Consider the following 21772-nt stretch of genomic DNA (forward strand, 5'->3'; position numbering starts at 1 on the left):
ACGCTCTTCACCCCAGGGTACTGAGGGAATTGGCAGAGGTCATTGCAGGACACCTGGCACAGCTTTATGAGCACTCATGGCACTCGAATGTGGTTAATGTGGTCCCCATTTTCAAAACAGGGAGGAAGGAGGACCCAGGAAGCTATAAGCCCATTAGTCTTACCTCGGTCCTGGGGAAGTTCTTTGAGATAATTATCCAGGAGCACATTTGCAAGGGACAAGCAGGGGAGATTATGCTTAGGGACAACCAACATAGGTTCATTAGGGACAGGTCCTGTCCGACCAACCTGGTTGCCTTCTACGACAAGATCACAAAATTCTTAGACACAGGTGTCACAGTGGACGTACTCTTTCTGGACTTTAGGAAGGCCTTCGACGCTGTCTCTCACCCCATTCTCATTAAAAAATTAGGCGACTGTAGTGTCAATGCCTACACAGTCAGATGGGTTAAAATTGGCTGGAGGGCTGCACCCAGAGAGTGGTGGTGGATGGGTCATTTTCGACCTGAAGGGACGTGGGCAGTGGCGTCCCCCAGGGTTCGGCCCTCGGGCCCGCACTATTTAACATCTTCATCAGTGACTTGGACAAGGGGGTGAAAAGCACCTTGTTCACATTTATGGATGACACTAAGATGTGGGGAGAGGTGGACACACTAGAGAGGAGGGACAGGCTACAACTAGATCTGAACAGGTTACAGGGGTGGGCAGATGAGAACAGGATGGGATTCAGTACTGACAAGTGCAAGGTACTGCACCAAGAGAGAAAGAACCAGCAGCATACCTATAGGCTGGGGAACACCCTTTTGTCAAAAAAGTGACAGAAAAGGATCTTGGAGTCATTATTGATTCCAAGATGAACATGGGACGCCAATGCGAAGATGCTGTTAGTAAAGCTAACCGCACCTTGTCATGAATCCGCATATGCATCACAAGCAGGTCCAAGGAGGTGATCCTCCCCCTCTATGCAACATTGGTCAGGCACAGTTGGAGTACTACATCCAGTTCTGGGCACCGCACTTCAGGAGGAATCTGGACAGCATTGAGAGAGTCCAAAGGAGGGCTCACCCGCATGGTCAGGGGCCAGCAGGGCAGGCCCTACAAGGAGAGGCTATGGGACCTGAACCTGTTCAGCCTCCACAAGAGAAGGCTGAGAGGGGACCTTGTGATCGTCTATAAACTGGCCAAGGGGGACCAGCAAGCAATGGTAGAGTCCCTGTTCCCCTAAGCACTACCAGGAATAACTAGGAATAACAGCCACAAGTTGACTGAGAGTAGGTTCAGGCTAGACATCAGGAAGCGCTACTTCACAGTCAGGGCGGCTAGGATCTGGAACCAACTTCCAAGGGAAGTGGTGCTCTCTCCTACCCTGGGGGTCTTCAAAAGGAGGCTAGCCGGGGTCATTTGACCCCAAAATTCTTTCCTGCCCATGGCAGGGGGTCGGACTTGATGAGCTCAGGTCCCTTCTGACCCTACCAACTATGAAACTAAGAAAAGTAGTGGGACAGTCAAACTGGTGCATGCAACAGAGTCAAAAAAGGTTTTTCTAATGGAAGGTAAATTGCAGAGTAAATTTATTCTGTCACATGATCGAATTCCAAATATAGTTATTACAACTAGTTGTTGCTGTTGGGTGTAAGGTGACCCTCAAAGTGACCATGCAAAGGACAGAAGGCCTGACTACCCTGTTTTGTTATCTGTACACTTTATAATGATAAGTAGTTGGGTTGCAACTTGATGAAACTGCAAATTTGTCACTTTATATAATACAAACACATAATGGGTACACAAAATACTTTACTCCCAATTAGAGCAAATTACTGCACAGTAAGCATCACCATCTACATGTGCAGATGCTTATTGCACAGTAATTTGCTCTAACTGAGAGTAAATTTGCTACTTGTAAATACTAGTAGCAAATTGAATTGTGATTACTTATTGCACTGTATAAGATGGGTAGATGGCCAACCAGGAGCAAATGCGCTCCCGGTCAACCAGGCAGCAGGGGGCAGGAGATCTCTCCCTGCCCCCAGAAGCTGCCTGCTGCTGGGGTGGGCTCCATGGCCAAAAACCAGGGATGGACAATGTTTCCCTGCCCAAGCAGCAGGGAGCTCCCAGCCCCTGCTCTGCAATCGTGATTGCGGAGCAGAGTCTGGGAGATTCTTATGCTGCTGCCCAGCTCCAGTATAATGGAGCGGGGGCTGGGAGGTTCTTATCACACAGGGTGGTGGAGCCCACCCTGGCAGCAGGCAGTTCCTGAGGGCAGGAAACAGTCTCCCAGCCCAGAAGACAGCTGTCTCCTGGCCTTGTGCTCCCTTTCAGCTCCTGGGCTAGCACCTAGGGGGAGCCTAGGGCTCCCCCTAGAAGCTGCAGGGGGCCATTGCAGGCCCTGCAGTAGTAGGAGCAGACTGGTACCATCACCATCTACATGTGCAGATGCTTATTGCACAGTAATTTGCTCTAACTGAGAGTAAATTTGCTACTTGTAAATACTAGTAGCAAATTGAATTGTGATTACTTATTGCACTGTATAAGATGGGTAGATGGCCAACCAGGAGCAAATGCGCTCCCGGTCAACCAGGCAGCAGGGGGCAGGAGATCTCTCCCTGCCCCCAGAAGCTGCCTGCTGCTGGGGTGGGCTCCATGGCCAAAAACCAGGGATGGACAATGTTTCCCTGCCCAAGCAGCAGGGAGCTCCCAGCCCCTGCTCTGCAATCGTGATTGCGGAGCAGAGTCTGGGAGATTCTTATGCTGCTGCCCAGCTCCAGTATAATGGAGCGGGGGCTGGGAGGTTCTTATCACACAGGGTGGTGGAGCCCACCCTGGCAGCAGGCAGTTCCTGAGGGCAGGAAACAGTCTCCCAGCCCAGAAGACAGCTGTCTCCTGGCCTTGTGCTCCCTTTCAGCTCCTGGGCTAGCACCTAGGGGGAGCCTAGGGCTCCCCCTAGAAGCTGCAGGGGGCCATTGCAGGCCCTGCAGTAGTAGGAGCAGACTGGTACCATGAGCAGCAAATCTGCTCCCACTTCCCAGCACATGTAGAAGCCTGCCTGGGGTGCGTTTACTCTAGAATAAATTACTTTAGACATTAATGATGCGTGCCCCAGTAGCTGGGGGGGCACAGCAGCGGCAGGAGTGTGGCAGCAGTAAGCGGAGGAGCTCCTGCAGTCACTGCCAGCACTGTCAGCAGCCGGGGAGAACAGGGTGGTGAGCTCCAACCAAGGGTTGGCGACCACCTGCTGCTGCCACCAGTGTGGGGAATCGTGGACCACCCGCAGATGCCGTCAGCGCTGCTGGCAGTGGGATGGCGAGCGGTGACCACCTACAGGCACTGCCATCAGTGTTGGTGGCATCTTTATATAGGGAGTGCACCACCATGCTCAGGGGGTGAACGTACACTTGTGTGCACCCCCTACGCATTGCCCTGACTGTACAGTAAACCCACCCCAGAGCATTTGCACATGGACACACTGTATATAAGACATAGAAGGAAAATTACAGGACACCTTTTTTTTATTAGCCTCCTATTATAAACCCATACTTCAATTCCCAAGTGAAAACTTAGGCGACTAATTTTAGGTACTCATTTTTTTCAATCTTGCCCACAGTTCTCTCAGGACACCATTATGGACATTCAGCCACTACTATATCTTCAACCAGCTGTTCACATCCATTGGAGCAATTTTATAGTTTCTTGTTTGACCTAATTGTAGCCCTTGTTTTATAACACTAAACGCTATTCCTACAAGCTTCACCCTCCATCCCCTCAAGTCCCAGCAGCTTGTGGGGAGATGTGGTAGCAAAATAAACAGGAGTAAGATGACAAAGGAAAATAAATGAACTTGGGTTTTAGCAAGAATCTGAGAAGAGGACGGTTTATTAGGAGGAGAGAGAAAAGGTAGGAGGTGAAGGGTAGCAACATTAAGTGAGAGCAGAATTTGTGCCTCTGGTGCTCCTGTGTTTTAAATGAGGACAGTCAAAAGGTGCCAAGAACACAGGTGGGAGGCAATGAAATCATTTAATGTTTGCTCAGAAGGTATCCATATTTGGGAAAAAATAGTAAGAAATCACAAAGTTTCTGTGACAATGTGCAATCAAATTGGACAAACCCTACACCTGTTCCAGGTGGCATGACAGCATTAAATGCTGTTCTTAAAGTTACTTTCCTTTCCGAGGTAACATTTCTTACCAGTTGTCTAGAGGCTTCTCGAACAGACTAACTTGTGCTTTGTGCGTTTAATAACGCAGTGATCCGGGGTATAAATATGGAAGGCTCCACTTGATTCTCTGTAAAGACCGGCAATTGCCTTTGAATTTGAGAGGGGAGAAAAGGTGGGTAGGACAGTGTAAAAAGCAATACTCATTAGCTTCTGAGACTCTCCCCCAACCTTTTGTTTGATTTCTATTTTATAGCACAGGTGACGTGGTCTGACTCGCTAGCTGTTGTTTTCAAATGTTCCTCAGTGGAAAAAATCCTACAATTTGTTTCTATACATGCTTCATTTCCAGATTTGCTGCTCTTTATCCCACTCCCCCAGGCTTCTCAGTCCCTATCGCCATGGCAACGCTCGGTGGTGGTGGTGGGTGGTGTCATCACGGCAGGCTTCCCCACAGAAGAGCTCAGCCAGATGGATTATTTATGAACTTGCGTGTCAGTACCAGACCCACAGAAATACTTTTTTTGACAAATTTTTACTTCCCTAAAGGACAACGCTTCAAAAAAATAACAACCTTATTCCGTGCCTTCAGACTCAAAAACCAAAATCCAAAAAGGCCGAGGTACGGCACCACAGGGAGCAGGCCATTCATTAGTTCCTAAAGCTACCTTTCTGCTGCCTGAAATCATCTCTTACCCTTGAGAAGCACCTGTTGTTGTATTCCATAAATTGTGAATTACTGCTTCTGATTCCAGTCCATAACATTTGGGATTTTTTTTTATTATTATTATTATTTCTAGCTAGAATATACTTCAGACCCGTTACAGTTAAACAAAGAATCAGGCACAACCTGTAAAACTGTTGGGATTCTGCTAGTGCAGATGGTCTCATTAGACTGGTGTACAAAACACAAAAAATATTTGTCAGTGTGGTATAAATACTCAGTGGATCACCAGTAAAGTCTCTTTTCCATATGCAAATTGCTCTGACTCTCAGAAATCCAGCTCAGGCATACCTGCTGCCTAAGCAGCATGCAAGCAGTCAATACATTAACACGTTACATGTTGCCAGCACATTTCAGAGAAGATGAATAACTCCCAGTTTCTTCCAACTAGAATGTTGCTTTTGGACTTGATGGACCTTTGGGAGTACAGGACATAAGGAGAGAAGGATCATTAAGTGCAAGCCCTTGCTATTGCAGACAAGTGTAGCACATGATCCTAGTCATAAACATATCTAGTCCATTGTAGAGCCAGTTGGATTTCTTTTAGAAGAGATGGACAGACACAATTCTACGAAAAAGAAATAGGTGGGCATATATCTTTTGAGTTCAGGTAAATGCACAACCCTTTCTGCGTAAAATATTTTACAATGCATTTCAATGGAAGTACATGCATGTGGGGGGGAGGGTGGTTCAGATGCTGTAACAACAGAGCATAACAGAAGCATATCCTTAATCAGCTCATTCCTTTTCTGGAGGCTGCTTTTATACAGTAGCCTCTGTGTCTTAAACAACAGTTGGCTGGCACGGTAGAAGGGGAGATTAAGAAATGGAGTGAAGTCAGAAGAGAAGAGAAGAGAAGAGAAGAGAAGAGAAATTATTTTTTTTAAATGTAGAAAGCACCTTAACAGAAGCCTTGTCATTCTTCATCCTCGGGTATAAATTTGGAACGGTAGACTGGGTGAGAATACCTAGGTATGTAAGATATTGCTGAAGAGACTTGGCCAAGTTCACATCCTTTCCCAGCTTGTAATTCCTTTCATTATCAGCAATCTGCTTTGAAAGCCTGCACATCAAAACCAAAAAAAAGAATGTTACCAACATAAAATGATACACACTGTACTCAGCAAAAATAAGGAATAATATTTTCCATCTGAATCTACAGTAGTTCATGCTATGCAAATGCTCTTAAAAAACCCTAAAAAATTTAACACAATGCTAGAAGACGTGGGATATTTTTATAGCTCTGGGAGAAAAGTAAAAGCAAAAGTCCACTTGTAAATTAATAAAGCAATGTGCTATACTAATCATCCAGGAACAAATCAATTAATAATCAATCGGGGTAAAATTATGTTTAGAGGAAAAAAGAGTATTTGTAAATATTAAAGAGGCAGCATTAGACTGCACCCTAAACAGATGGGACTTCAATGGGACTTCGAAGAAATTACTAAACTATCATCAAAATCCATTTCCTTTGGGCCTGGAGGACTTACATACTGCCCTACAGAATGCAAAGAAGCTGTTAGCTAAGGACACTGAGCAGTCAAACAGCTTATCATTGACCAAGGCGCAGACTCCAGGAAAGTGAAGAAAAGAGGTCACAGGCTTGAACATGAGTCCTCCAGTCTCATGACATTCTTATAAATGTAAGCGAGATTCATTCGTAAATGGGATTTGCAGATTACCTTTACACACATTTTGTATATACATTTTTAATAGATTATATTTAGCTCGAGTCAGAGTTTAGCCTGAGCCAGTACTCGGTGATCTGGTGTTTGTCTAAAGCTGCTCTCGTTCTGCAGATCCTTTTTTGAGCAAAAATTGAAAGGAAGTTTCTAACTGTTGTGGCTGCAAAGAAAATTACAAAGAGTAGCTGCTGTGGGAGTGTCTGTGCAAGCCTGCAGAGAGCCTTCAACAATAGTTCTGAGGTGTTAACACCTACACTCATCTATCTCTGCAAGATATTTGAGTCCCGGTGATGATAATTTAAGTGTCAACATTGTTAACTACTCCATTCCTCATTCCTTCACTCCTCACCTCTCCAAGGAAAGGAGGAGGAGGGTCACAGCTCTGCATATTTTACTATGAGTGACATCTAATTTGGAAGCTACATCACATTTGGATGTCACCACTCCTCCACCCCCTCCTCCCCGACCAAGGACTCAAGCTGAAGGAGCCCAATGGGGCTCAAACAGAATGCAAGATTTTACTTTAAATATCAGCAGTCTGCTGTGGCTAGTGCTCTTCTCTGCATTCACAAGGGGACCGCTTAGAGAGCAGAGTTATACTGAAAGTTGTCTTCTAAAATCTGACCCCACATTTGATTTATTTACAAGTTTGTATCTGAATTAAGTGTTCCCTCTTGTAATCAGGCAAGGTTCCTTGGGTGAATCTGATATCTTTTATTAGACCAACCCAAATAGCCTTATACAGGGCATGTAGAGTCACATGCTGCTCCTTTCAGCCAGCATAAAGGATAGAGAAGTGAGGAGGACCAGTTGGTGTCCAGTAAGGTATCAGATTCACCCAAGGAACCTTGTCTGCCTATGTCCTTAGACCAACACAGCTACAACCTACATGTCCTCTTTTAATCTCCATTATAACAGTGTAACTTTGGCGTTACTGTACAGAAGTTATAGGATATTATGCTGGAGGAAGTCATGTCAGAATCATGTCCCCATGACTTCCCTCACTATGCCTCAACAACGGGTTGTTTTGGGTAGCAATCCCCCCTGGGCATTGCATTGTCCGGGAAACAGAGAGACGATCCAGAGTGAATGCAGCAGCACAGACTGAGTCAACTGGCAAGGGATAAGATGCTAGGAGATGCAGCAGAGAATTGGCAGCCCAAGAGGAGTGCCAAGGGTTCCACATACTTCACATGCTTTGTACCTTCCTTATTTTGGGCTGCACCTTAGTCCTCAGCTTAAAGTAGAGAACCATGAAAGACTGCAGAAATTCTGGCAAGCTGTCTTCAAATCATTGCCAAGACTATCTGCAGTACTGTGAGCTGCAGCTGTGCCAAACAGCACCCTCTATACCTGGGGGTTCTTTGGAAGACAGTGTTATGGCTGCACACACAGCTCCTGTCCAGAAGGAAGACTCCCCAGGCCTTATACAGGGCATGTAGAGTCACATGCTGCTCCTTTCAGCCAGCATACAGGATAGAGAAGTGAAGAGGACCAGTTGGTGTCCAGTAAGATGTAGACCTATAGTTACTTCTGCATAGAGAATTATAGGATCCTTGCACTAATTTACTGAAATTTTTGTTTGATTTCTATGCTATTTGCATCCATGTACATACATTCTGGTACATCAGTATTCTCTTCCACTGTTCCAGAATTTGATAGACTGCAAGTCCAGGTCAGACTATCTGAAGCAAACTAAAACTCCCCTTTTCCTTCCTGATCTATTTAGTTTGAAATCAAGCTCATATGCTGTACCAGCTTTGAAGTCTGTAGGTCAGTATTCATTCTGCTTCAGCAGAGACCAAAAAATCCAAAAAGCTCTCATCCCAGAAGGAACTACAAACTCAAGTGTTCCTTCCTCACACATCAGTTAATCTGCAATATCACATTTCTTCTTTCTTCATTTTTTTTTAAAGAAGAAAGGGAATCAAAATTGAGGTGCAAGACCAAATTCTACCTTCAGACATCCCAGTGAAGTCAGTGGGAATCGTGTACATATATGAAGGCAGAATTTAAGTTTCTGTTTTTCAAGCTCCTATTTATGGCAGCTATATTGTCACTTACTTTGATAGTGAAACAAGGGAGTTATCACTTGGACTTTTCTACCTGATCAAGAGATGATAATCATCCCAAATTACATTAAAATTTAGTACTAACTATATTTTGAGAATTTTTTTTTATCTTTCCATGTAAAATGAACAATTAAAAATATATTGCATTGCAATGTTTTAAATGAAGAGTTCCTTTTTTTTTTTTTTTTAAGTATCTGACACATACTTCTAGGAAATTTAAATACCTTTGCAGTTTATTTAACATCCTTACCGTTAACCTAGTTAACACAAAGTAAAATGCCTTCTAAATGAACTGTGATTAGCACAGTATTAAAATATCTTTTTTAAAGCTCACAAAGGCATTCAGGAGAAACAGAAAAAACATGAAGGGAAAAGTAGTTTGCAAGTAGAGTTAGGGACCTGTTGTACATTTATTTTGCTATATAGTTAGTGTCCAATTTATTTTAAAACAAGGAAATTGAATGCAAATAACTACTGAACATAAAGCATAAAGTTAATGTTATATGTAGTAATGCAAATTTTTAGATAATTAATATATTGTTCTTACATAAAGATAACAATGTATGTTTCCTAGAAAAATTAGAACTTAAAATTTTATTGACTGCTGGTATTCAAAATCCAAACCACTACACTGCAGAAACATAGCACTCTTCAATAGATGCTGTGCAACTAATAGATGCTGTGATTTGTAAGCTAAAGAGATCCTCCCTTTTTTAAAACAGCAGAAACCTTAATGATGGTTTTATTAAATAAATAATATTACTCTCTACTTTCTAAATTTAAGTTGGTAGGAAACTTCTACGGTTCTGCTTAATTGCACCAATAAACGGAACTGTCACTTATTCCTTCTAACCAAAATGATTTTTTCCTTTACCTTAGATCCTTTTTCCAACAGTGTTTTTCCTCAGATTTAATAGGGACGCATGAAATATCATGTACACACCAGTCATCTCCAACAGAAGGAACTTTCATCTTGCAACCAATTTCCCCGTTTGCTTGTTATTTTTGTGCACATGAAATTCCATGTTCTCTGCTCCTCCAGACAACAGATGCATTAATTTAACTTAAGTCAATTTACCTTACAAGTGTCTGAGTCTACTTTCTTCCTAAAAGGGAAACTGTGGGGATTAATGACTCATTAAAGGACTTTACATTGTTTTATTACATGCCACCTATAATAAAACATTCTGTGATGCCATATTGCCACCTTTGATCATTTAATTTATTATATAGATAGATAGATATAGCTATATAATGGCTAAGGCTGCTGTGGGGGGACAGACCCCAGAGCCAGAGCCCTTTCCCTGGGGTGGCTGCCAGGAGAGAGACCTCAGACTCCTTCCCCCTCAGTGCCACCCTCCTCCTGCCCCTCCTTCCCCCCACCCAGGTTGTAGAGTGCCGTAGGGCCAGGACCACTGTTAGCATAGAAACCTCCTTCCCCAAATCTAGGCTTTGCGTGGGGCCAGGATCAGAGGATGTCACTGACTCAGGTCAGTGACAGCTGGGGGCACAGGGCTAGCTCAGCTCTCGGGAAGAGCAAACGAGCTGTGCCCAAGGCTAGAGTGCAGCTCTGCACAATGCCACATGAGATGGCGGCAATCACGCTCTAAGTTAACCCCCAATGAGATCTGGCACAGGCATTCAACAAAGCACTCTAACAGAAAGCACTTTAGGTACACATCCATCAATTAGAGCAGGATTCACCATTTTGAAGTTCTTTATGTGCCATGAATGTCTGTTCTGTTAGAGCTGTAAAGACCCTTCTGCATGCTTAAAGTTCATTAAATGTAACATCTGTACCTAGCCATACAGACTAACTCTACTGTAACGTATGTCTTCTTTCAAGCCTACATTTTTATTTTCTAAGAGAACAATCTACCAGAGACATAATTTTTATCCACACTATATAGAAGTTCTTACTCAGTTGCACAGTGGACCGAGGTGAAGATGAATGTATAGCCCAAAATCCTGCGCATGATGGCTAAAAATTTTGGAGCATCATAACACTGGAAGGTTTCCAGAGAGACATATCATCTTAGCCCAGTAATTCCTGGAATTTTATACCTTAAAAACTACATCATTGTATGTAGAACAGATAAACTATTTTAGGCCTTCTTTAGGTTTTTTGTTTTTTGGGGTTTTGTTTTGTTTTTTTTACAGTCTTTATGTATTTTTTAACTATTCTACTCCCAAACCCTGTCCATTAGTGCTCACTGGGGATCTCTACACTGTGTCCCCTGCCATGGGTACAGGAACAGGTACAGAACCCAACACTTCAGTAGATGCCTTTTAAGTATGGTGGAGCATGGTGGTGAAAGTATCTAAAATCCATGCAAGTAGCAAAAATATCTGATTAAGTGGCTACAATTAGACTCATAAAATGCTGCAATTTGACTCATAAAATGATTTAGGTCACGGTGTCTGTAGTTCTCAGTTATTCCAACTCCTGTTCCTAACAATATTTTAAATACTATTGTGTCACTGATTTCTGCTCAGTCTATGTATGATATGTTGAGTATTGTGCATAGGAATTTGATTGTGGAGACATTCCATCATCTTCAAAGACATCATTATAGCCCATAACACCACTGAAGACTTACCTTGGTATGTCGGACCCCTTGGATGAGAAGACATCAGGATGCCAGTTGTGGATTTTATGAATGCTTGAGAGTTCCTGGGCAATAACACGCTGCGTGTAATCATCTTGCCAGGTAAAACCTGATAAGTAAGGACAAGAAAACAAAGCAAATGAAGAGAACTAACTAACCGACCAATTTTAGCAGTTAAGCTTGACAAAAATCTCTTACATAAAAAACAATGATGTAAACAGAAGTTTTGCTTGCAGAAGTTTTGCTTGATCTCTGAGTAATTCAGGGGCTGAACTGCAGGTCCTCTTCTCCTGCAAACAGTTTTATTAATCAGACTTTTCTAAATACTGACCCTGTTAGAAGTGCTCTCCTCTTGGAAAACAGTGGGTGTTCTGATGGAGGAAGAGATTACACCCAAGGCTTTTAGCATGGCTACTGGTATGGTGCTACAAACCAATTCTGGTATATGATAAAATGTAATTATGGTTAGTTATTGAAAAAGTTATATCTGGCTCAACCATGTGGAAGACGGACTTCTCTAACTCATTAGTGATATCTGACAAGAAGTTATTTTACTCAGGCAATTTGTTCATTTCTGGCCACCTCTCAATAAATGCAGTATACTGCCCTTTCCCCCACTTACCTCTTCGGGGAAAGCCAAGCATGTACAATGTTAAGGGGACAGGTAAAAGTGGAAGCAATTATTGTGGGGTTTAATGTACCACATCTGTGGGGCCAATTTATGTTATCTTTATACTCAGATGCTGTGACAAAGAGCTTTATAACAAGGGTGAAGTATAGCTATAAAATCAAATTCCATGTGATTACGCATTAATTACACACACTGCTGATCTCATAGTAATTATGCTTGGAATAATGATATAACCCCAAGAATAATTGTTATCCAATTTGTAGATTTTTAGATGTTACGGTAACACTTTAGTTTATTGGACAACCCCATGCAATTATCTGTTATTATCTAATAACTAAATATCACATAATTGCAGAGACATTCTGTTTCAATGGCTTGCACAATAAAACATTGCCAAAACACTTTAAATAAAGACATATATAGTTTATACGTGACCCTGTCATCAGGTCCTGTTACTACTGCCAAGAATATGATATATTGTAAGGAAAGGTGCTCAACCTCCAGCATGCTGTGTCATTTGGCCCTCAGGTCTCCCCACGGGTTTGGAAATTTGACAGCAGGGTAACAGTGGCAGCATTAATTATTACTCCCCCTGTTGCCACATTTCCAGACTGATGGGGAGCCCTATGGACTGGATAACATGGCCCTGAGTGCTAGATCACGCTAGCACAGGGACAGGTTGGCATGCATAACCAGATCCGGCACTTGGTTTCAAGCTGGCATGAGGGACCAGATCCACGCACATGAGGCTGAATCCAGGTGAACAGGGCCAATGTGCTGAATCTCCCCTGCAGGTTGGCCCCATAACATTGATCCAGCCCACAGACCCAAATAGATTAAGGACTATTGTTGTAAGGAACAGCCTAATATTTTCTCTAAATGTTCTCTAGTAATTTTATCCTGAACATGTACAGGAGAAAGTGGTGATCAGTAGCTAGGTAATCAGGGCTAGGTGATCAGGGCTGTGCGAAACTTTGGTAGCCGATTTGATTTGGAGGAGATTCGGCCCAATTCAGGGACCATATCTCCAAATCCAAATCAAATCGGGAGACCAACTAAAAGTTCTGAATCAGTTTGAAGCATCCAAATCAATTCGGAAAAAGATTCAGACAAGATTTGGTGATTCAGCTATAGACTAAACAGGCAGCTGACACAGCTGCCTCCAGCTGGTAAGTCTGTTGAGGCGGGGGGCAGAGAAGGGGCAGGGGGGAGGGAGGGATTAGGGCTGGGGCTGGGACAAGCTGCCCAGCCAGGGTGGGGAGTGCAGGATTTAGGGAGCGGAACGGGGGGCGTGGGTTGCAGGTGCAGTAGCACTGGGAGAGGGGGCTATGTCCTGCTGCCTCTTGCCCAGCCGGGGTGGGGTGGGGGCCGGGATGCATGCATGGCTCACTCCAGGTGGAAGTGGACAAGCGCCTGTAGAGCATAGCCCCCGCTCCCAGCACCCGCTTCTCTGTGCTGGCTGACAAGCAGTGGCAGCATCTGCCCTCCCACTCTGGCTGGCAAGTGGCAGCAGCACAGTGTCCCCAAAACAGTGCCAAGCCTTTCAGATCCGATTTGGCCAAATTGAATCCAGACAGTGATTCGAATCTTCAAATTGAATCACTGTCCTCTGAATTGGTGAAATCTGAATCCGAAGAGAATATTTGCCACTTCGCACAGGCCTAGTAGCTAGTTGGATTGGGAAGCAGGATTTCTGAGAATAATAGTTACTTACCTATTTTACATAAGTATTGTATGGCTTAAGCTTTGTAAAGTTCTTTGGGATCTTCAGATAAGCTGATATACAGCCCCAGGTCAGCAAGGCATTAAGCACATGGAATTACTGAGATTTTAGACCAGGACTCCCTTAGAAACTTTTGCCAAGATAGCCATGTCAGTTGGAACATTTTTGATAGGCTTCTGCACTGTCTACAGTAGCACTTTTGCCACAGCTAGAACACTGAGTGTGCTTGCCTGTACAGCCCATTACCCTTGCTGTACTGGTATAAAATATACCAGCAAAAGTACTTTTTTATTGGTAAAAGCCATGTTTAACATGTTTGTTAAGAAACAGGAATGTTTTCTTGTAAATTGGTATTGCATAATAAAATCCAGTCATGTCCTTAGGCATATGCTTACATCCCCTTGATAAATACAGGACCTATGCATTTACAAAGCCAAAAGAAAATGACAGGCATTGGTATAAGTTTTTAAAAAATATTCTTTTTCAATTAAAGCTGGAAATGTTATTCCATTAATGGAAAACAGAATGAACTGCTTGGACACAACAGGTATGCTTATGAAGGCTTTAGCAAACAAAACTATTTGGCATATAATGGATCTACTCTGCTTCCTCTCTTCCTTTCTCAGAAGAAATGCTACACAATTTTACTGCAGAAATACTTCAGTGAGAAACCTCTTTGATGTTTATGGCTACTCGATATGATTTAGACCACTCAGGGGTGAGGAACCTCCAATGCTTTCTGAAATCTGCTTCATCCTTTTCAAATGCAAATCTTACCTTTCCCAAACATACACTGTAAGCGGCTGGATTCAAAACATTTATAAATCTCTAAATCTAAGGCTACTCAGAGAATTTATTTTTAGCTGAATATATAAAGAATGAGTCACTGTGGATACACACTTACTGCTACCTGGTGTTATTAGCAATATTTTAGGAATAATGTTATTTATTTGTTCAAGTTTATTCCACTGTTGCTTAGAACAGTTTTTACAAAACTGCTTTAAAAAAAAAAATAAAAGCTAGGACAAAAATCAGGAATAAGTGACTCAATAACTCAGGACAATGAATGAATATCAATGCCACTAACGTGCCTGAAAAACCAACCCTTTGAGAATGCTTTTGGACATTTTAACCAGTGCTTCCAAAAGAATTAAAATCCACCCTTCAGTCCTCATCCTATGAAAGAAGCTACACTGCTGTTTAAGGGACTACTCAGATAAATAAATACTTCTGGCATAAGCAAGGATGGTAGGATCAGGCTTTTAGCAGTAATTTGAGACTCTGGAGAGTCCCAAAACATCCTCCCTCCTAGATGGATGCATACCCGCGCATGCGCACACGTACACATGCGCACAATTCGTTCTCTTAAAAGTTCTGCTGGAAACAAAGCACAGGAGAATTCCTCTGCAGTCCTAGCAGGGAATATGAAACGTGACTCTATAAATCTTCAGCTATTTATAGCCACAGACAAACATGAAAACAGGTACTAGCCACATCAACAAGTCTACATGTACCAAAATCCTTGTCAAAAAGTGGCCTCATTAGATGAACAATGCTACAGAACAAAAATAAAATATTGTAATCTTCCTTCTTGGTGATCATTACAATTACTTCTATTATGGAATCAAGGATAGTTTTCTTTCTTGTACTTTACATTGCATTAGTCTTTGCTCCCAATCCATTTCAAAATATTACAAGGATAAAATATTAAAGGATATGAAAGAATACATGCAAGATATTAAAAGAAAACAGAAGCAAGAAAGAGGGACATCTCATACGGATGTTAAGGAAAACATGAGAATAGTCTTTGCTACAGTCTCTACACTTATTCCTAACTTTGATTTGCATACTGCCCAACATGGCAGCGAGGAACCTAAATTTTCCATGATTCAGGAAAATCATTCCTTATCCATTAGTCTGAATTACTATTTATTGATGCAATTGTTTCAGGAAGTGCAAGGTGTCTTAAGCTAACCTTCTGCCATTCGTGTTCTAATATTGTTTCAGTTTTTTTTAAAAATCTTCTCTCCCACACACTGAGCTCAATAAAATAACACACACAAGAACTCTAAAACCAAGCTGACAGCTGCAATCAAAATTAAGTTTGAGAAGTAGCTTATGACGCTGTATGGCAATTTCCTGTCCCCTTTGTCTCTGCTACCACACCTAGTGCCTGCTCCTGGCTCACAACCCAATTATAACAATTTAACTCCACTGGTTGAGCAGGATCACAGTTGTGCTGTTGTACACAAATTACTTCCATGTCACTGAAGTGGAACTGTACTCTGGGACACCCACCTACTGATTAACCGTCCCCCTGCTGGAGCTGTGTCTAGGCTACGTATTTTCCAACTGTGATTTCCCACAGATAGACAATGCCAAAGCCCACACTACTCATCTTGGACTCTAGTGAGAGAAGGATTCTGGTTCATGGTTAATTGCTGCACAAAAATAAGCTATAGGATAAGATTGCTTTCGATTAATATTGTGAAGGAAGGAACTTTGAATGAGAAGCCAAACGTATGTTGCTCTCTTTCCATGTGGAGGATAAATACATATTTACGCTCCCTAGGCAAGGCAGTACAAGGATTACTTCTAATATTTTTTTAATTGAAATTGCTTAATCTGCATTTATGTGAAAATAAAGGTCAAGGCACAGCCACAAAAGGCATGATATTCATGCCTCCAGCCTAAACTACCCAGAGGTAATAGCATTACTCCAGATTCACACTGAGCTCATAATATGAACCTTCCTGTATCTTTCACAAGGGATCTTATGCAATATTTTCTCTCATGCAAAGTTAAACATAAATTATTAGAGTTGTTATTTATACTACTAAAAAGGACAATGATTGTGTGAACACAGACTCTGCCCCAAAAGCTATGCAATTATTTTAATTAATTTATTTATTTATTTATTTATTTTTTAGGTAAAATGAAATGGAAGGCAATCCGTGCTATGTAGTGAAGTAATTAGAGTTACAGGAGATACACCCAAGGGAATTTAGAGGTATCCTAATATTTGCTATGCAGTTGCATTTTTCCCTCCATTATTTTGCTTTTGCATCCAAACAAATTACATAGAAATATATATAATCACAATTAATAGCATCCTTATTTTTCTTGCGTTTTGTTCTTTGCCCTTATTTTAGTAAAACCACATCCTAAACTGATGTAAATTGGTCTAGTTTCATTGACTTCAATGAACTGTACTAACTTAACACCAGCTGAGGGTCAGGGCCAATCACTCCATCCCTGGGGTTAATCTGTACGCAATGTTCACATTTCGGAAATTTGATTCCTGACTGCTCAAAACACTGGACGGTTCCCCATCTGTTCCAGTCCCACCCATTCAGGTTTGTAAAATATGTTTATTTCTTAGAATAACCTTCCGTTTGCATTGCCCTGCTATCGCAGGGGTGGTCAACCTGCCACACACCTGCTACAAGTGGCACAGGCAGCCTTTGTGGCACACAGCAGACTGGGGAGGGAGCAGCGAACAAAGTGACAGGCAGCAAGGGGAGCAGAAAATGGAGTAACAGATCAAGCAAACAGAACAGGGTAAGGAGCAGAAAGTGGAGCAGCAGATTGGACATGGGAAAGGGATCCGAGTGGCACTCAGGGAGGAGGGGCAGGACTTACTTTATGGCATGCCTGCCAATAAGGTTGGCTTCCACTGTACTAAGGAAAACTATAAGCTGTAAACTTGCACAAGATAACTTAGTGTAAATCAGCATAGCTCAACCTAAGTCAATGGAAACATGCCAAGTCCTACCAACTGATGATTTGGCCCTTTGAATCAGCCTGCTTGTACTATTGTCTGTCTTTTTAACACTGTGGGAGAAACTCTCAAAGCTCTCAGAGTAAGTTAGATGAACCTGACTGGTGTCTGACAGGATAATGATATGAGACTATGCTGGCTTTTGTGCCAACTGAAATCCAAAATGATTAGTTCTATATCAATATATTGGCAGCAAAATGATTCTCTATATCAAGTCCATTCAAAGTGACAAGAGATTATTATATATCGGCAGTAACTTATATAGCAAAACCCAATCCTTCTTTGTCAAGAAAACGCCTCCATAACAACCAGAAAACCTCAAAAGGAGTTGCAATTGATGCCAAAGCATGTTACTTATTTGATTCTATTTTTCAGTTGTGACATTAAATTATTTTCCACTTTTTGGTAATATATTCCTATTTGTCCTCATGCAGTATATAGTAAAATAGGTTTTCCTCTGTTCTCTTTTCAACTGCTACTTTATTTTAGTGAGGAAACTCAGTTGTAGAGCTCAGAGAGTTTCAGCCCCCATGCCATGTGTTGAAAATTGTTAATGCCTCCTTTAGCTGTCAGAATGTCTGCAGAATTGTGTGTGACTGGCTTTCTTCCCTATTCTCACAACAGACAGGTCAACATATAGACGTGACTTTCTGCAAACTGCCTTTCCACAATCCCTAGAGGAGCAGCACTCATTCTCATTGCAGGGCTCCATTTTCAGCGCTCAAGGACACATCCAATGATGTTCATGTATGTTAATACTGGCCTGATCCCAGTTTTAGCTGTAATGCCTGGGCTGTTGTGTATGTAGAAAAAAAATACGCTTTCAAGTGCCATAGTTTCCACCTGTAAATGTATCCAAAGATAGAAATCTCAATGTTTTCCATTATAACAAAAGAAAACCAGGACCTTTCCCAATATTAAATTTGTAACACAACTCATGCTAGCAAATTAATATCAATACTTATTACAGAGAAGCTAGCTCACACCTCCACACACTTAAGGTTACAACTGACTTTTTATTATAAATGCTGTGTTTTTAGCTCCCCTGAAAATTCGCTTGAAACAGTCATTCAGCCTGAAAATGATCAGATTTATTGTGAAAACAAAGAAGGATTTTACAAAGTTTGAAATACAATTGTTAAATTGCTTCTGAGTTACAGTTCACTAAAAAAAATACTCTGATTTGAAAGTCTGACTTCTGTCCGACATTTCTTTGTCTCCTGTTTGGCTACAGACCCTCCAGTCTTTCCATAGAATTAAATCTCCTTGTAACAGCACATAGCTATGAACAGTTATTAAATACTTTGTTATGAATATTCTGTTTCTCTCAATTTCCAGATGAGTCACAGGCCCAAATTTGATCCCAAATAACAGGGGGAAGTTATTCAACCAGGAACAGTACTAACCATATGCTGTTACAGGGTAAGTTCCCCTCTGTTGGACTCCCTCTGGTTGCAACTTATTTAGAACACACAAGCTATTTTGATAGCTCCAAGAACTCTTCATTTGGCTCAAATGGTAAGGAGGTCTGGTTTCAGAGTTAAAGTTCCAGGATGTGTTTTGCTCTCATATGTATATATACATGGTAGTTGTGACACAGGACAAGCTTGGGGACAAGTCTCAAGTCAGCCCTCCCACGTGTCCAAGTAGGGCAATCTGCCCTGTCTTTCCTGCCATGACACTGCTGTTCTCATAACTGGTGGTATACTGTGCGAGGCTGCCCATTCTGTGCCCTGATGCCAGGGGCACTATCCACAGCTCCATACCACCTCTACACTATCGACAGCTGTGTACGACCCATGCCTCACAGATGGCATCCAGTATGTCACTATGCTCCCGGCACCAAAGGTGCACTGCCACAGTAGTCTATTCATAATTAAGATTAGGAACATGGCAGGGCAGGGCATCACCTTCTAGACCAAAGCTTGTTCAGACCCATCAGCTTTCATATGCTACAGCCTATTTTAACAAACTAGGTGATGGGTCCACGGGCTGGATCATGCACAGGGCTGGATCATGCACATGCCTGAACCACCACAGGCAGCACATTCCTGGACTGGGCTGAGCTGGGTTGGACTTGGCCAGGCTGGGCCAGGATAGATGCCCTTCAGTGTACACCCTGAGCAGCACAGCCTAGGACAAGGCCTCAGAAAGCACCACAAGCAGCGCAACTCATGACCCAGCCCCAGTGAATGCTGCAGGCAGGAGACATCTGAGGCACTGCATATGGGGCCAGTCCTGTGCAGTATGTCAGTCAACAGGGAAGCACTGAGGCCAGATTATGGGGCTCTGAGTTTCTATGTATGGAACCTATGATGAGGGTGTCAAACATATGAACTGTGGGCCAGATCTGACATGATCTCACACTGGATAACCAGTACTGCCAACTACAACAGTTGATCAGGGAAAGTCCAGGTTCCCCAAAATAGTGAAATTAAAAAACACAACAATTTAATTACTTTCTTCATTATGTTGGGGAAGCTACCAAATCACATGAAAATTGTCATTTACAATTCAGCCTTAAATGCATGCATTAAATTTCCCTCTCTCCCTGTGGCCCACCCCAGAAAAGGACCTCTTTGTCATTTTCCAACAGAGAACTTCCAGTTCACTTTTCCAGACTTCGGGAATTGTCATTCTTTCACTCTCTACCCCCTTTCTAGGAAATTTTCCTGTCTTTCTAGATTCTTTTCTTCATGTCACGCAAGTCTTCTTTCCCCATAAACCACATTTTCATGCCCTCATTCCATAACTTTGACTCCTATTTGTGGCACATGCAATTAAGTTAATGTTATAAGATGACTTTACAATACTGAAAATGAATGGCACTTTCCAATGTGCTATAAACAATATAAATAAAATTCATAGTTCTGCTTTTCTATTTTGCTTCATCAGTTCTATTCCATGTTACCCCTACAACATCAGCCACAGTTCCTAAGAGAAAATCAGAGTTCCTGGGGGGAAAAAGGGGGAAGAGGAGGCACTGCTCTTTGGTCTTGAATTATACCATAACCTTTAACAAGATAGTAAGGCTTGGACAGGCCACATTGCTCAGATAAGCATGCTAAATTACATAGCTATAACTGTTGTACTTACACAAGCAAACTCCATGGAAATTGCAACATTCTTCACATATTTTGTTTTAAAAGCCTATGAGCAAAACTCTTCCTTCAGATCTACCTAATGGATCTTACCTCTGGTATCCTTTTCTCCCTGCATATGATGAATACCGGAAAAATCAATGTCAGAACTTGAGGGGCAAAGCTTATTTGCAGATGTGCAAGACATGTAACTCAGACAGTTACTCACTTTCAAGTTTCAAGTTCAAGAGCAAAATTGTCTTAGCAATATATTTCTGAAACTGCTGTACCACTAGTATATATCATACCACAGCATGTGTCAGACTAAGTGCAGAAACACATCGCCTTTATGCCACCATATTTTTTTTACGGTGGCACAAAGGCCAAAAAAACAGATGTCCATGCCCCTTGTCATGCCACAAATGCCCACAATTTGTGGTCACAACCCAGGTGGTAACATTTTCTGCTGCTTTATTGCAGCAGATATCTGTTTTCTTTATGATGAGATAGCAGGGGTAGCCTGTAACTGCCTGTGCTCTCTGGCTGCCCCAGGCAGGTGCTCCCCGGGCTACAGGGGTCTGATCCTATGTGATCTTTGAATTCCTGAGCAGGATCAAGCACCTCACACCCCAGGAGCACCTGCCCAGATTCCCCACTTACAGGAACATGCCTCCTGAGATTCCCAAGGACACGTCTCTCTAAGCACATAAAACCAGCTTTCCCTGCTTACAGAGGTGCCTCGAAGATTCCCCAGGGTACGTCCCTTCAAGCAGGGAACCCCAGGTTTCTCTGCTTAAAGATGAGCCTTGGAGAGTCCACAGGGTCTCTCTCTAAGTGGAGAAAGCCGGGGTTCCCCACTTACAGACACACACTGGGGAACCTCCAAGGTGTGTCTCTAAGCAGGGAACATGTAATTCATTACCTTGCAGGATTGAGCCCTTTCCTGATGTGGGACAAAGGGTAACGTGTTTTGCCCAAAGAAGCAGTTCAGCTGTGGCAAAACGGATCCTGCCACAGTTGATCTGCTTCATTTGACAACATCAATTTTTGCCTTAAAAATCTATTAAATGTATTTTCAGTGAAGAGCATGGAGAAATTTAACAGTTAAAATATTTTTTGTTAAAGAGTACATCTGCTCTCCCACTTACTATGCTATAACTTAGGCTGAGGACAGCATAGATAGATTATCTTTGATTCTCAAGGCCTAATACTTAATCATATAAAATTAGGGGAAATAAATTCCTAAACACGCACATACACACAGAGAGCATGAGAGGGCGACAACATGCGTAAGACAGAGAGAGAGGAAGCAAGGGAA

At 42.3% G+C, this 21772-nt stretch overlaps 1 protein-coding gene across 1 annotated transcript in view; it reads right to left on the reverse strand.

Annotated features, from left to right (window-relative positions):
* Nucleotides 1–11444, reverse strand: part of PTPRN2 (protein tyrosine phosphatase, receptor type N2) — a 636077-nt gene extending 624633 nt beyond the window's left edge. Inside the window, exons 1-3 of the mRNA XM_025197792.1 lie at nucleotides 11438–11444; nucleotides 11231–11348; nucleotides 5774–5936 (exon numbers count right to left, since the gene is read on the reverse strand). Coding sequence (XP_025053577.1) covers nucleotides 5774–5800 — 27 coding nt within the window. The 5' untranslated portion in view covers nucleotides 5801–5936; nucleotides 11231–11348; nucleotides 11438–11444. The remainder of the gene's footprint in view (nucleotides 1–5773; nucleotides 5937–11230; nucleotides 11349–11437) is intronic.
* Nucleotides 11445–21772: the final 10328 nt, after the last annotated feature.

Source organism: Alligator sinensis, unplaced genomic scaffold (genome assembly GCF_000455745.1).
Source record: "Alligator sinensis unplaced genomic scaffold, ASM45574v1 scaffold601_1, whole genome shotgun sequence".
NCBI classification, from domain to species: domain Eukaryota; kingdom Metazoa; phylum Chordata; order Crocodylia; family Alligatoridae; genus Alligator; species Alligator sinensis.